Genomic DNA, 14,145 nt, shown 5'->3' on the forward strand with positions numbered 1-14,145 from the left:
TGTGAAGACATCCCAGGGGGTGAAGTCCGGAGGGCAGGCACTGTGGCCTACACCTGTAATCCCAGCACTCAGGAGGCAGAAACAGGAGGTTCAGCACACACTTGAGGTCTTCCACAGCTGCGTAGCCAGACCCCGACTCAAAAAGCAGAAACAACGTGTGAAGTCTGAACTAATATTAGTGGCTGGTGTAACTGTCCTAGCCCCTGATTGAACTGTGTTCAGGACTGGTTTTCTGCAGCAGTCAGCACGTGCCTTCCCCTCCCTGTGGCCCGGTGCATGTGCACGCGCCAGCGTGTGGGGTTAGGAGGGCCAGACGGGAGGCACTGTGTCATGAGGTTACACCGCAAGACGAGCTTTCTCTATTCCCCTTTAGTCTTCTAGAAACTGAGTCCTTCCCTCTTTCCTGCCAGGCAGCAACTGTGCTCCAGGCGGCCTTCAGGGGACACCTAGCTCGTTCTAAGCTGTTACGCAACAAAGCCCCAGACTTCAGGTCTCCGAGCCTGCCTGGCCTTCCCAGTCTTCCCAACCAGGTAACCATCTGGCTGGACGGACACCAGCTGCTCGACCCTTCTTCAGCAGAGGAATCTCAAGCCCTTTGCAGCCTTCTCGTCTTCCTAGCTGGGCAGATGTGCCTGGTGCTTCACCCATCCGTGTCAGGGGCAGCCCAGCAGTGGTCCCGTTGACACATCCAGGACTGGTTTATCCTTGGTGGGGCCCAAGCAGGCCTCACAGTGACTGCTGATGAGGAGCACTGTTGGGGGTGCAACTGGAAAGCACGCCCCTCCTGTCCGATAGTTGCATGCTGCATTTGGGGACAACTGGGTGGCCCCAGACAGGTCTCTCTCCTGTTGTCATTAGCTACAGAGCTCTCCCACATCTCGTGTCCCAAGCCCCACCTTCCAGCCTGAAGACAGCCCAGCACAAGAGGAGGCCATCACTGTCATCCAGTCCATCCTCCGCGGATACCTGGCCCAGGCCAGGTTCATGTGAGTGGGGCCACAGGCATCTCTGTGCTGTTACTTCGGGGGATGGGGGCACCCATTTTGTGGCTATCTAGGGCTCCTGTGGGATTCACAATGATGTGCTGTCATGATACTGTGTGAGCCATGGCCTGGCACTTCACTGTAGCAATTGGTAGGCCTTTACGGATATCCTAGCTTCACTCCACTATTGGGTAGGCTGTAGGCTCTCACCCTCTGGGGAAGGCCGTCCTAGAACGTGTCTCTATGATGGGGGAAGCAAGGAAGTGTGTGGACAGCGAATGGAACAGGGCCCATTAGTGTGTGGGCATCGCGAACTTGAGCTCATGTACTGTCCCTTTTAAAGAAAAATGCAACTTGGCACAGTGGTAGCCTGTAATTCCAACGCTCAGGAGGCTGAGGCAGGAGGATCTCTGTGAGTTCAAGGCCAGCCTGGTCTACAGATCAAGTTCCAGGAGAGCCAGAAAGAAAATCCTGTCTCAAAAAAAAAAATAAACAAAACAAAAAGACCCTGGGTTCAGCAGGGCCTTGAATACATGAGCCAAGGGCATAGACCCCAGGGCCAGCATTGTCAAGGCCTAGGCACACTTGCAGTGTCTCGCCTGTGGAAGTGGCTGCTGCCCCGTGGAGCAGTCCAGCCCCTGGTTCAGCTAGAGCTTTGTGTCTTCCAGTGCCAACTGCTGCAGAGGGCTTGCTGCCTCAGCTCAGAGGGAAGCTGTCTCAACCACACCCTCAGGATCCGCCTCCCCACCTTCCCTAGCAGCTTCTTCTGGTAATTTCTTTCGTTTGGTTCCACCACAAGGGGGAGGTGTCCCTCCAAAGGTTAAACCAAAAGAAGGCTGGGTAAGAATGCAAGGGACTTATTCCCACTGTGAGCTGCCTCAGCCAACCTGAGTTCATACCTATGCTGGAAAACCAGACCCTGCCCCTCCTCCACTGGTGCTGGGGCCACAGCTGGGGTCTGAGCCAGTAAACTGCACCAGTGATTGCAGTGGCTTGGGCCCTGTGTTCTCAAGTACCCTCAAACCGTGCAGTCAAAGCTTTCCTGGCTTCTGTTTCTTCAGCCATCAGCCGTCAGGGCTCCTTGGGGGTTTCTCCTGATTGCTTGCTTGGGGAAACACTGCTTACGCCTTTAATCCCAGTGCACTGGAGGCAGAAGCAGGCAGATGTCAGTGAGTTCAGGGCCAGCATGGGCTACAGAGCAAATTCCAGGACAGCCAGGGCTACATGGAGAGCCTGTCTCTAAAATAAAATAATAAAAAAAAAAGTCAATAAAGAAAATAACATTGGTTAAAGAAGCCCCAGGCTGACTCAGAAGGATCACTCAGTTGGTAAAGCAACTGTGTTCAATTCCCAGGCCCTACACTGAAAAACCCCTGGTTATGGTGATATGTGCTTGTAATATCAGCGCTGGAGAGGTAGAGACAGGAAGGGCCCTGGGGCTCACTGGCTAGCCAGCTTAGCCAGATCATCAAGTTCCTGGCCAGGGAGAGACCCCATTTCAAAAAATAAAAGAAAGTTAACAGCACCTGAGAAATTGCGCTACCTATGATTAACAATGGCTTCTGCCTACACACGAACACATGCACACAAACACACACACACACACACACACACACACATGCATGCACTCATATAGACACATCAAAATCAAGTCCAGGGCCCAGGCAGACTGTTCCCAGCTATGAGATCAGGACCACACTGAGACGCAGTTGCTGTAGGCCCCTGCCTGAGGGCCGTGTCCTCACGAGTGGAGAGCTGGGCTAAACAGACCAACAGTCCACTAGCCCAATGGACTCTACTGCTCTGTGACTGTGCCTCCAGCTCCTGCCTTAGCTACAGCAGTGCCTCACTGTGACTGGCATTGATGTGGCTGCTAGGGACTGGGGTCATGTTAGAAACAGAAGTTCAGCTGAGGTTCTGTCCATGTGTGTGACACCCCAGGGAGCTGAGTCACCTGGTGCTTCCCAGAGACATCTGAACCCTTGGGTGTCAGAGGTGGAACTAAGGAAGGCTGGCAAGGTTTGAGAAGTGCTGGTTGCTAGGGACAGGAGGCTGGGTGGCTGCTGGGACAACGGGTGGGTGGGCTGGTCCTGCCCAGGACTGACATGCCTTACCCAGAATGGGGTCCTTCAGGGAAGGTCAGCAAGGAGAGCTGTGGGGAAGCTACCGAGGCAGAAGATGAGGCAGAAGAGCCAGCAGCCCTGCAGTTCTATTCAGGTAAACGTGTGGCAGTGGTGGCCAGGGTAGCACCTCCTTGAGCAATCCTCCAACTCCGATGGCAGAAGAGGCACACAATGAAAACAAGCCTGTGACTCTGATTCCAACCTCACCCAGAGACCATGGCTGGCTGGCCTTCTCTAGTAGCTCTCTCCCTCCTGTTTTTGTTTTCTTTGAGGTGCTTGAGATGGAACCTAGGGCTTTGCACATGCTAGAGAAGTGATCGGCTGAGCCACACCCCAGCCCCTCCCTGGGGGATTCTAGGCAGGGGCTCTACCACTGAGCCACACCCCAACCCCATAGTAAGGGGTGCTCTACCATCAACACGTTCTCCGCCTTTCATGGTGAGAGCTGGGGGTGGTAGACTGTGTACATCTGAGCCATATTCCCAACCCTTAGCTGGTTCTGACTGGATTGGTCACTCTCCTTCAGTTCCCAGGGTCCCCATAGGAGTCCGTGTAGAGACCCTCCTGCCACACCATGTGTAATGTGTTGTCACAGTTGAGTCATACATTGACTTCAGCTGTCACTTTCTGAGCTGTATCAGAGCTGCAAAACCGTGAGCTTTGCTGTTCTCTCCAAACTCTGCTCTGCAAAGCGCAGTGAGCCGAGCCAGAAGCCCTTGGATTTCAGAGAAGGCAGGCACACCGACACCGGAACCCCAAAGCCACCGCCAGCCTGCAGTCCCCAGGTCCCCAGAGGCTTTAGACGGTTCTCCAAAAAGCTATCTGTCCTGATCTCACCAGGTTCTGTGTCTGCTGACCTTTAAATTATTTGGTCAGGGCTAAAAAGTTTGTTTATGGTGCATTTCGTCCTCTTGTCAAGTGTGATTTAGATACAGATCTATCCACCTGTATAGACGGGTCCAGAAGCATTCACTGCTCCACAGGTATTGACCCCCCAGGATATAATCCACGTGAGGAAGTGAATGAAGGGCTCCTTGTTTGAGCTGACTGTGTTGGGACGTCCTTTGGTTGGCTGGTTGTTGAGACAGGCTCTCACAGTCTTCCTGTGTCTGCCACTCCCGTGAGTTTACAGAAGTCACAGCCACACCCAAACCTTGACTGATTTTAGAGGAAACCGAATGTAGAGGAGCCTGCCCTCAGTCCCAGCAAAGGGAAGAGGATGGGCTGGGCTGGACCAGCCACATAGGGGGATCTTAAGGCTAGCCTGAGTTACGTGAGACTGTCTCATAAAAGGAAGGAAGGAGCTTGGTTAAGAGCGTTGGCTGCTCTTGCTGAGGGTCTGAGTTCAGTTTTTAGCATCCACGTGGCAGCTCACAACTGTCTATAACTCCAGTTCCAGGGGATCCAAATCCCCTGCTTGTTCTATAGCTCTGCACACATTTGGTGCACAGATGTACATGCAGGCAAAACACCTGTACACATAAAATAACTTTTTAAAGAAGAGAGGGTCAAGAAGAAGGAAGGAGGAAGAAAAGGAAACAAAACCTAGTGCCACAAGCTAAAATCCCAGGAATCTAGAGACTGAGGCAGGAGGATCATAAGTTAAGGCTAGCCAGAGCTACATGGCAAGCCTCTATCTAAAAAACAAAGCAAAAAAAAAAAGGAAAAAGGCTAGGGAGAAAAAAGATTCAGGGAAGTGTGTCAGTGGGTGAAGCACTTGAGCGCAAGCCTGAAACCTGAGTTCAGATCCCCAGCACCCGTGTGAAGCCAGGCACAGTCGTATGCGTCTGCAATCCCAGAATTCCTACGGAGGGGCAACGCAACATCAAACAGAGAACCTGTCTCAGACAGGGTGGATGCTGAGGACCCCACCTAAGGTTGTCCTTGGACCTCCACTTCTGCACTGTGGTACTCGGTTTACACATACCGAGATTATGAAATACATTAGATTTCCTGAGATTGCAGTTTGTAGAAACTGGAGAAGAGGCAGACAGCCAAGTCAGATTGCATGATGGGGTTGGGATCTTGTTCTTTTAAAATCTCAAATCAGTAGCATTTCATTCCCCCTCACCTTTAGGAGCAATGCGAGTGGGACTCTGTCCCAAGGAGGAGCTGAGAGAGACCACTGCAGCTGGACCTGCCTCCTCACAGTCCTCAGTGCCCAACTCCCCCCAGGGTGGCCATTGGGACTGTCCATCCCCATTCAGTCTGGACGCTGTGCCTCAGTCCAGTGTCACGGATGTGATGTGCTTGGATCTGCTTGGATGTGAAGAAAGGAGCAGCAGTACCGGAAGTGCTCAGCCATCCCTGGGTACGTCCCCTCTGTCCCCTGTGCTCCATCCCTGCTCCTCACCAGGCAGGGCAGGCAGCTCGGGGCCACTTCAGCTAGGACCTGCTAATACACAGTGGCCACTCGGTTCTGATTCCCTTTGCACCTTTTTGTTTTCTGAGCTAATCTTACTGTGTAGTCCAGGCTGGCCTCAAACTTCACTGTATAGCCTAGTCTAGCCTCAAATTTGTGATCCTCCTCCTCCTCCTCCATCAGTTTTCCAAGTGCAGGGATTACAGGAGTGCACCACCACTGCAGGCCTGCATGTGTTTCATGTCAGCAGCGGCCAGACTGTCCCAAGAATAGGAATTAGCAAGAGGCTCTGTAGGGCTGTGCAGGTAGGCTCTGAAGGTCCCTAGCTGTGTGGCTGGGGCTTCGGTCTTGCACGCCAGAAACTGCTGAATGCCGAGTGTACAGCTCACAGCTGTCTACACCTGTGACTGGCTCCACGTGGCTGACCTCCCTTTCCCGATTCATTTCAGTGGTGTCCTCTCCCCCAGGACTACAGCCCACAGCGTCACCAACCCCTGAGGAGGATGTCTGCTCCGACGACTCGGATGATATTATCTTTTCACCATTTCTGCCCAGGAAGAAAAGCCCCTCCCCATTCTAGGACCCCAGTCATTGCCTCCAGGTGAGGTGGCTGTGGGGCCAGGTTAGAGGACTCGCTAACTGAATTTGAGAAGATGACCTATCTTGCTAGGGAAAGAGTCCACCTCGGGAACACCTCAGCCATCAGTTTTCTTATGTGTTGTGCCTGTGCCTTTGAGGGATCCTGGTGGCTCTACGCTGCTCTCTGGGGAGGGCATGCGGCCACCTCCCACTTCCATCTCTGGTTTCAGCCCATGTGTTTCCAGTGCCCACAGATATGTCCACCCCAAATCAGGGCAGCAGGGAGTCTTGCAAAGTCTGCCTCCTGCCCTTGACCTTGGCACTGCCAGCTGACATGAGATGCAGCCTTCCTCGTCTTGTGCTGCCCAGTGCCTTACAGGTCACACAGCTAAGTCTCCTGTCCCCTCAGCAGAACGCAGTCATATCTAAGCCAGCAAGAAGCTATGGACATCAGGGTTCCCAGATGAGGCCCCTGTCCCATGGGCTCCTTGCTCCCCTTTCTCCTACCCCCCACCACCTCCGTCCCCTTGGAAGGATGAACTCTTTGAAGAGCACCTGGTAGTGTGACATGTTCAGCAGGTATTGAGAGACAGCACGAGGACAGAGCCACAGGTCACCAAGAGAGGAGACGGAGAGCAGGGCCAGGAGCCAGCTCACCATCCCAGAAGAGACAAGTCTCAGGGAAGAACAAATTCCAGTGTCGACCTAGGGACAGCCCTGTCACTTGGGTATGCAGAGGCATCTGCAGGCCACCAGTGCCACCTGGCCCACTTGGCAGCCAGTAGTTGAGATGTTGGTCCCAGTTTGTGAAATTAGCTGTTGTCAGTGGGTGAGAATGAGGGGTTTGGGACTTGGGCAGGGTTTTAGGGGTATCCATGCTCTGTGTAGCTCAGGTCTGCCGTCCACGCTTCCCTGTCATGCCTGTGGGACTGTGGCTGGCTGTCTCCATAGATCACTGGGGATGGGACTTTCTGGCCCCATGGGACTGGCTTTTTTCTTAGGCAAAACCTAGTGCTAGAAAGTTGCTTCTTGGACTAGACCTGTGGGGACACCAGGTTTGCTGTTAGGGACCATTTATTTACTGCTGGCGTCCTCCACAGAACACCTTCCTGATGCTGCACACAGCAGGCTGGGCATGGGACCCTCAGGATGGGAGCTGGGCTTGGCGGCCAGAGGCCAGGAAGATGGAACCCAACTTTGTTGACCTGCCCCAGGGAAGGGAAAGGGCCCCTAATACTGTGATGGGACCAAGCACACCTGCCTAGCCCTTTTCTCCACCAGGGGGAAAAAACAACTCAGCCAGGACCCTGGCAGGCTCAGTTTTTATGCACTTGGCCTGTGGGCTAATTAGTTTTCTTCCCCGTGTACTGGTAATTTTACCAACGTGGCAGCCAAGTGAAGCCCTCTGTAGATCTGCCTCCCTACCACAACTTGGGTGTGTTCCCTGTGATTGATGCCACCACTTGAAGCTTCAGCCCATCCACTCGGGCACAAGAAGGTGACTACAAGTGGCCCCCTCTTGTGCCTATACCTTCCCCAAGACCAAGGGTCCTTATGTGGCTGCTCTGTCCCCTCTCTTATTTAACAGCAGCCATTTGTGCATTGAGTGTTCTGAGCATGAACAGTCAGGAGTTCTAGGTTGTTGGGGGGCAGGGGTACGGGATGGGTGTCTTCACCTCAGCTGCCCCCACCTCAGGAAAGGGGGCAGGGTCTGTAGGTCTGAGGCTTATCTGTGCAGCCAGCCCGGCCAGTGGACAGTGAAGTCAAGATCAGCCCCTGCACTTGAGTTTTCTGAGAACATGTCCCTGCAAACAGGAAAGCTACAACCCTCCTGTCCTTTGGTGCAGCAGCTAATCTATTAAAGGTAAACCCTGTCTTGAAGCTACCTCAGTAAATGACGGTGCCTCAAGCCTCTGTCTTTGGCCGGTGTTCTGTGTCCTGTGCTCCCCACCCAGGCCCCATTGGTACAGCAGGCTGCCCCTGGCTGATCTGAAGCAGAGAGCACATTGGGGGGGGGGTAACTTCTGTGGGACCTAGGAGCAGTGCAGGCAACACCTTATTTCCACGGCAACACCTTCACATCACCTTGATCTTAAAGAGCAGCTGTGAGACTCCCTGAAGGCTGGTAGGTTGTCCAACTTTGGAAGAAACCGTGCTTTCTTCGTGACTCCACCCGGTGGGCAGCAACCAACCTGCTGAGCCTACCCTGGGCCAGTTGTCCTATGTAGAGAGCTGGAAAGGTGAAGGTGCTACTCACACCAGGGAGGTGCTGGGTGGAGGCCTTGGGTGGCTCTGGAGAGTGCTCAGGAAGCCAGTTGGGCTTGGGACACAGGGCTTATAAGGGACCCTGTGGGATGGTGTTCCTCTTACCCATGACTGGGGGAAGAAGATACCTCTGGTTCAAAAACTAGGAATAGACTGGGGTTACCATCCCGAAGACGCCACCCCAGCGAAATAGCGAGATCTAGGAACACCACAGCCCTCTGTTGCCCTTGGTTCACCTCCACCCACCACATGCAGCTGAGACAGAAGTGCCGAGAGGGGGCTGGTACAATCCAGGCTTCCCAAAGCTAGCAAAACAGGCAGCAGCAAGTTGAGTGTGGATGGGGAACAAACCTATAGTGAGCTTTTGTGTGGCACTAGGGATGGACCCTGGGTTCTAGTGTGAGCTAGGCAAGTGCTCTACCACTGAGCCACACTACCAGCCCCTCAGTGCATTCTTGATGCCGTGTTATCACGGGGGCATGCAGCATTGAAAGGGATTTGGTCAGAAACCATGAAGACCATAGTCCCTCTAAACTGCCTGATGGCTGAGCAGAAATTGCCAGGGCCCTATGCCTGGTGTTTTATAAAGTACCATAGTACATTGGGAGCTTGTCGTGGGTCCATTTCAGCACCAAGGAAGGGCTGTGGCTGAGTGACCCTGGCTGCAGGTGCTGGCTGTATTCTATCTGATAATGTCTATTTTTGTCTCCCAACGAGGGGAGTGAGGACCGTGCCTTCAGTTTCACAGACCCAGAACCCTCAGTGAAGAGACCATCATTAGAAAAGAACAATCTAACCAGTGTAGATTCCTTTGAAGCTATAAATACCTTCCCGGGAAAGCACTCTAACCTTTGAGATCTAAATAAAAATTCCATTATATCCCGGTCAAACTAATTGCAAATTCCTCTTTGGGGGTGGGGGAGAGTAGCGATCGCTTCCACGTGGCTCAGGCACTCTGAAGACCAGAGACTCAGTAAACACAGCTGGTGTGAACCCAGGCTGGCCCCTTCTCCAGGCTCCTGCCTCCCCAGACCCACAGAGCCTGCATACACATACAGCAGCCACTCTAACTGACTGCCTTTCTGGCGCAGGCCACAGCTGGGCAAGCCCCTATTAAAATGAGAGAAATTGCATCTAGAAGCTGGCAGATGAAGCTGTCAGGATGACTCAGAACAGTCAGCAGTGGGTCCCTGGCCTTTTTGGTCTTAATTTTTCTCTCTCCCCCTCTTTAAACAGGGCCTCGCTATATAGCACTGGCTGGCATAGGATTAAAGCCATGCACCACCACACCCAGCTTTTTTAAAAAATGGTAATTTAGGGCCAGCAAGATAGCTCAGTAGATAAAAGCACCTGATGCCAAGCCTGACAGCCTGAATTCAATCTTCAGACCGCCATGGCGGAAGGAGAGCCAGATTCCACTCGTCTTCTGATGTCTGTATTATGTCATGGTGCATGTATACACAAAAATTGTAATGAGAACATTTAGATTTTTGTATATGTGTGTGTGTGTGTGTGTGTGTATGCCTATTTGTGTTTGTGTGGATGTTCAGGGGTGTGTATGTGTGTGGTGTGTGTGTGCCAGAGTTCAGTGTCCAGTTATTCCTCAATTGCTCCACAACTTTTTTATGTATAATTTTTTTAAGGATTAAGTGTATGAGCGTTTTTCTTGCACGTATGTCTATGTACATGGTACCCTTGGAGGTCAAAAGAAGGCATCAGATCCCCCAGGATCTGGAGTTAAAATTACTAACCACCATGTGGGTACTGGAACTAGAACCTGGGTCCTCAGCAACAAGAAGTACCCATAATTGCTGAGCCATCTCTCCAGCTCCTCTGGATCCTTTGAGATGGGAACTTCCACTGACCTGGACCCTGCTGATTCAACTAGGCTGGCAAATGAGCTCCGGGACCCGCCTGTCTCTGCCCTCCCATGTCGGACTACAGATGTAATGCTACTTCATCCAGCAGGTGGCAGCAATCTGAGCTCAGGTCCTCGTGCTCAGCCATCTTCCAGATCTTGTGTAAAAAGTGTGTCCTCGCATGTGCATGTCCACGCATCACAGCATGCCACGGAGATCTGAGGAAAGCTTGCAAGATACACGTCTCTCCTATGTGGGTACCCGAGGAATTGAACTCGGGTCGTCAGGCTTGGCAGCAAATCCTTAACCCACTGAGCCATCTCACTTGTTCCCCAGCTCTTTAATGGAAAAAAAAAATAAAGTCACAATCTCAATAAATCACCCAGATTGGCCTTGAACTCAGCCTGTAGCCTAGACATGCCTTAAATGTGGGGCCCTCTTGCCTCAACTTCCTAAGGAGCTCGGACTATAAACCTGTACCACCAGGCCTGGTTCATGCATGCCTTCTTAAAGCCTGGGGAGCCGTAACTCCATGCCTGACTGGCCCGTTTTAAATCCACCATTCCCCCAAGTCCCCAGGGAACACAGGAAGAATTTGAATCCCTTGTTCCTTTTGGCAGCACTGGGGATGGAAACAGGCTGGCCTGTCTGCACAGGCACCCACTAATGGCCTTTGGCTAGCATGTCTTCCCATGGGCTCCCTCAAGCTGCAGCCAGTTACAGCTGGAGGGACAACCCCATTAGACGGTGCCTGCCTGAGGAGCTTGGAAGAGGTTTCCATGGTGCTGGGGCTCTCTCTGAATGAGGAGAAAGGGGTGCCCCTGAGCTTCTCGTTAATTAAGCCCAGAACAGCCAGGATTCAAAGAACAGTCCAGTGTGTGCCAGGGCTCCTGGGGGGCCATTCATGGGACCCAGCCTGGGGCTTTCTTCCTCTCAGGCTCTCTCTTCCCAGGCCCAGCTTCTAAGAGATGAAAGCAGAGAGGCCGTGGCGTGGGCGGGAAGGGGGCACCACTGATATAATACATGAGAAAGGCTGCTCCACGCCAGTGCCACCATCCGCCTCCTCCCTTGGCATATGTGCTACTTCCCTTGGACAGGGGTGGCTGATGAACCAGGGCTGACCCACCTGAAGCCCTTCTGACTCATTGCTTACCTCCCTGCCTCCTGCCTTTTCCTCTCTCCTCCACTCCTTCCTGTTAAATGAATTCTTCTCAGGTTCTGTCCCCTCTGGATACTCATGGGCCTTCAGCACATACAGTACCCCAATTCAGCTTGTCCTAGGCTCCGACCCTGCTGCTGCGGGTGAGAAGCACGCCAGGCCACCTGGTGGTCCCCACCAGGATCTGAGGTCACCTGTTTTCCTCTACCTCCAAAACACTCTCACAACCGTCTGGTCCTATGGGGCTACCACCTAGGCAGCCCTCGGCCCTGCTGCCACATTAGCGCCCATAGAGGAGGCTCGAACAGGTTCATCCCAGATGCTCCAGGGCAAAAGTGAGTTCCTGAAGAGGCTTCCCTGCCATGTGCACACAAGACGTGCAACACACAGGCATGTGCAAATTGCAAACCTACATGCATGTGAACAGCATACAGACATGCATGTACGCACACAGATGGGCACATTGTCACAAAAGCACAGTGTATTCACAGCAGTCACATGCACACACACACACACACACACAAATACAAAAATGTAAGCACATGTACCAAATTACATGCAGGCCAAAGAGATGCCTCAGTAGGTTAAGCGAAGAGGATCTGAATTCAATTCCTAGAATGTACATTAAAAAAAAAAAAAACAACTACTATCCAGGCATGGTGGCTTATGCCTTTAATTCCAGCACTTGAAAGGCAGAGGGAAGCAGCCTTCAAGACCAGCCAAGGCTACATAGTGAGACCCTGCCTCCAAAACCAAAACAAGCAATGACTGAGTCCACACAATTGTTCTCCCAGTGCTAGAGCGGTAGAGACAGGCAGATCCTTGGGGCTGTTGGCCAGCCAGCCTCACCCACTTGGCCAGCTCCAGGCTACTGAGAGACCCTGCCTCAAAGAGAAGGGAGGGTGGTGAAGTTGACCTCTGGCTTCTACATGCACATACATGCACACACATATACACAGAAATATATCTGAGGTTCCTTTGTTGTTGTTTAAAAAAAAGAGAGAGACCACAGAAAAGCCAGTATCCATAATCCCAGCACCTGGGAGGCTGAGGCAGCAGGATCAAGAATTATTGCCTGGTGCTTGAGGAGAAAGATTTCTTCAGGGATGAGGCCCCCCAGTAGGCTGACCGTGCTTCAGTGATGACTTCACACCCATGCACACACGAGTGGTGATCACTTGGCAGGTTAGAACAAAAAAGAGAAAGAGGGCATAAAACTGGGCAGGAAGCCTGGCGAGGATTGGAAACAGGGAATGAAGGGTGGATATGATGAGAATACACACTGCATGAATCACATTCTCAGAGAATAAATTACAATCCAGTAAAGTGCAACCTGGGCTACATAGACACACCGATCACCACCACCACCCAAAAAGCAAAATCTCTGATTAGGGTATGTCCCCATCAGGACCTTTCCTCCCAGGCCCAAGTGCCAGCCTGCCCAACCCAAAGATTGCCTTGGAGGCAGCTGTGGCTTCCATTCACAACCTAATACACAGCGATATCTAGTCCTGGCAAATGAGAGGCTCTGCCCCCAGAACTGTGATGAAGTCTGAAGTCATTTCCGTTTACCTGTTAGCTGTTTGTGCTGACACATCTGTATTACTGCTTCCAATCTCTCCTCCCCTGCCTTCCCAAGATGCTGTGTGTGTGTGTGTGTGTGTATGTGTGTGTGGGTGTGTGTGCGTGCGTGCGTGCGTGTGGGTGTGTGTGCGTGCGTGCGTGCGTGTGTGTGTAGAAGCTAGCTAACCACTGTATGCTCTGATACCTTGGAAGGGCCCAGTAGGGCAGCTTCTCTTCCTGAGAACTGGAGAGATGGCTCAGTGGCTAAGAGCACTGGCTTCTCTTCCAAAGGACCCAGGTTCAATTCCCAGCATCCCCAATAGTCTGTAGCTCCAATTGCTGCCCCCTGCAGGCACCAGGCATGTAGTGTACAGATACACATGCAGGTGAAGCACACATAAAATTAAAAGTTGAAATAATTACTGTTGGTATTTTCTGCATATAATTACAGACACTATCTTCATTTATATATGCGTACATGGAAGAAGGATGGATGGGTGGGTGGATGAATAGATGTGCGGAGAGATAATGGATGTCATTTGAGTTGAGGGGACCACCTGCCCATACTGGTTTTCAGTGTCTAAGTGCTATAGCACAGTATTCGTATTTAGGTCCCGTAGTGCACAGCTTATGCCCAGACTTCTCCTGTCCTCTGGGCAGTGCGTTCTCTCTGTGTTACACGTCTAACACCGCTAAGTATCATATATTGGGTCATCTGTCTTGTGTGTCATGTTTTCAGATCTGTGCTGTGCGCCGTCTCTCTCCTCTCCCTTCCCTTCCCCTTCTCCCCCCTCCCCACTCAGCTTTCTAACACCGAGCGAGTTCTCTAAGCCCTATGACCCTCTGCAGGCCTCCTCTGGGAACCTCCAGGAATGGAGGTGAAGGAGGAACATAGAAAGGTATAGACACATAGGTGGCCGATGGACACAGCAGGTACAGTGTGGGCCCTGAGGTTCAGGTGGGAGGCCAGGGCTATTGTGGGGAGTCCTCGTGTGTTCTGTGGGGGTGCTTGAATCAGGCCCTGAGAGATGTGAGGACAGAGAGTGCTGTCAGGAGAATAATAATGGAGTTCACTGTTTAGAAGGAAGAAGTGGGGGGGATGTGAATGCTGACCACCCCAGTGCCCACTGGACCCCTTACTGATGACAGCTCAAATGTCATCCTAAGACTCCCCAGGCAGGGACAGCTAGGCTGCTGGCTAAGATGAGTAGAGGCCTGACCTCGAGGAAGCAGCCTCAGGTAAGAGAGCTTT

At 52.3% G+C, this 14,145-nt stretch overlaps 1 protein-coding gene across 2 annotated transcripts in view; it reads left to right on the top strand.

Annotated features, from left to right (window-relative positions):
- Nucleotides 1-10,430, top strand: part of Iqce (IQ motif containing E) — a 47,621-nt gene extending 37,191 nt beyond the window's left edge. The window contains exons 19-24 of one of the 2 annotated variants that reach the window (XM_057764418.1): nt 411-530; nt 859-986; nt 1,652-1,752; nt 3,117-3,200; nt 5,184-5,417; nt 5,918-10,430. In XM_057764418.1, coding sequence (XP_057620401.1) covers nt 411-530; nt 859-986; nt 1,652-1,752; nt 3,117-3,200; nt 5,184-5,417; nt 5,918-6,048 — 798 coding nt within the window. In that variant the 3' untranslated portion in view covers nt 6,049-10,430. The remainder of the gene's footprint in view (nt 1-410; nt 531-858; nt 987-1,651; nt 1,753-3,116; nt 3,201-5,183; nt 5,418-5,917) is intronic. The other variant, XM_057764419.1, reaches the window with a different exon arrangement.
- The last annotated feature ends 3,715 nt before the right edge of the window (nt 10,431-14,145 follow it).

This window comes from Chionomys nivalis, chromosome 3, assembly GCF_950005125.1.
Source record: "Chionomys nivalis chromosome 3, mChiNiv1.1, whole genome shotgun sequence".
Lineage (NCBI taxonomy): Eukaryota > Metazoa > Chordata > Mammalia > Rodentia > Cricetidae > Chionomys > Chionomys nivalis.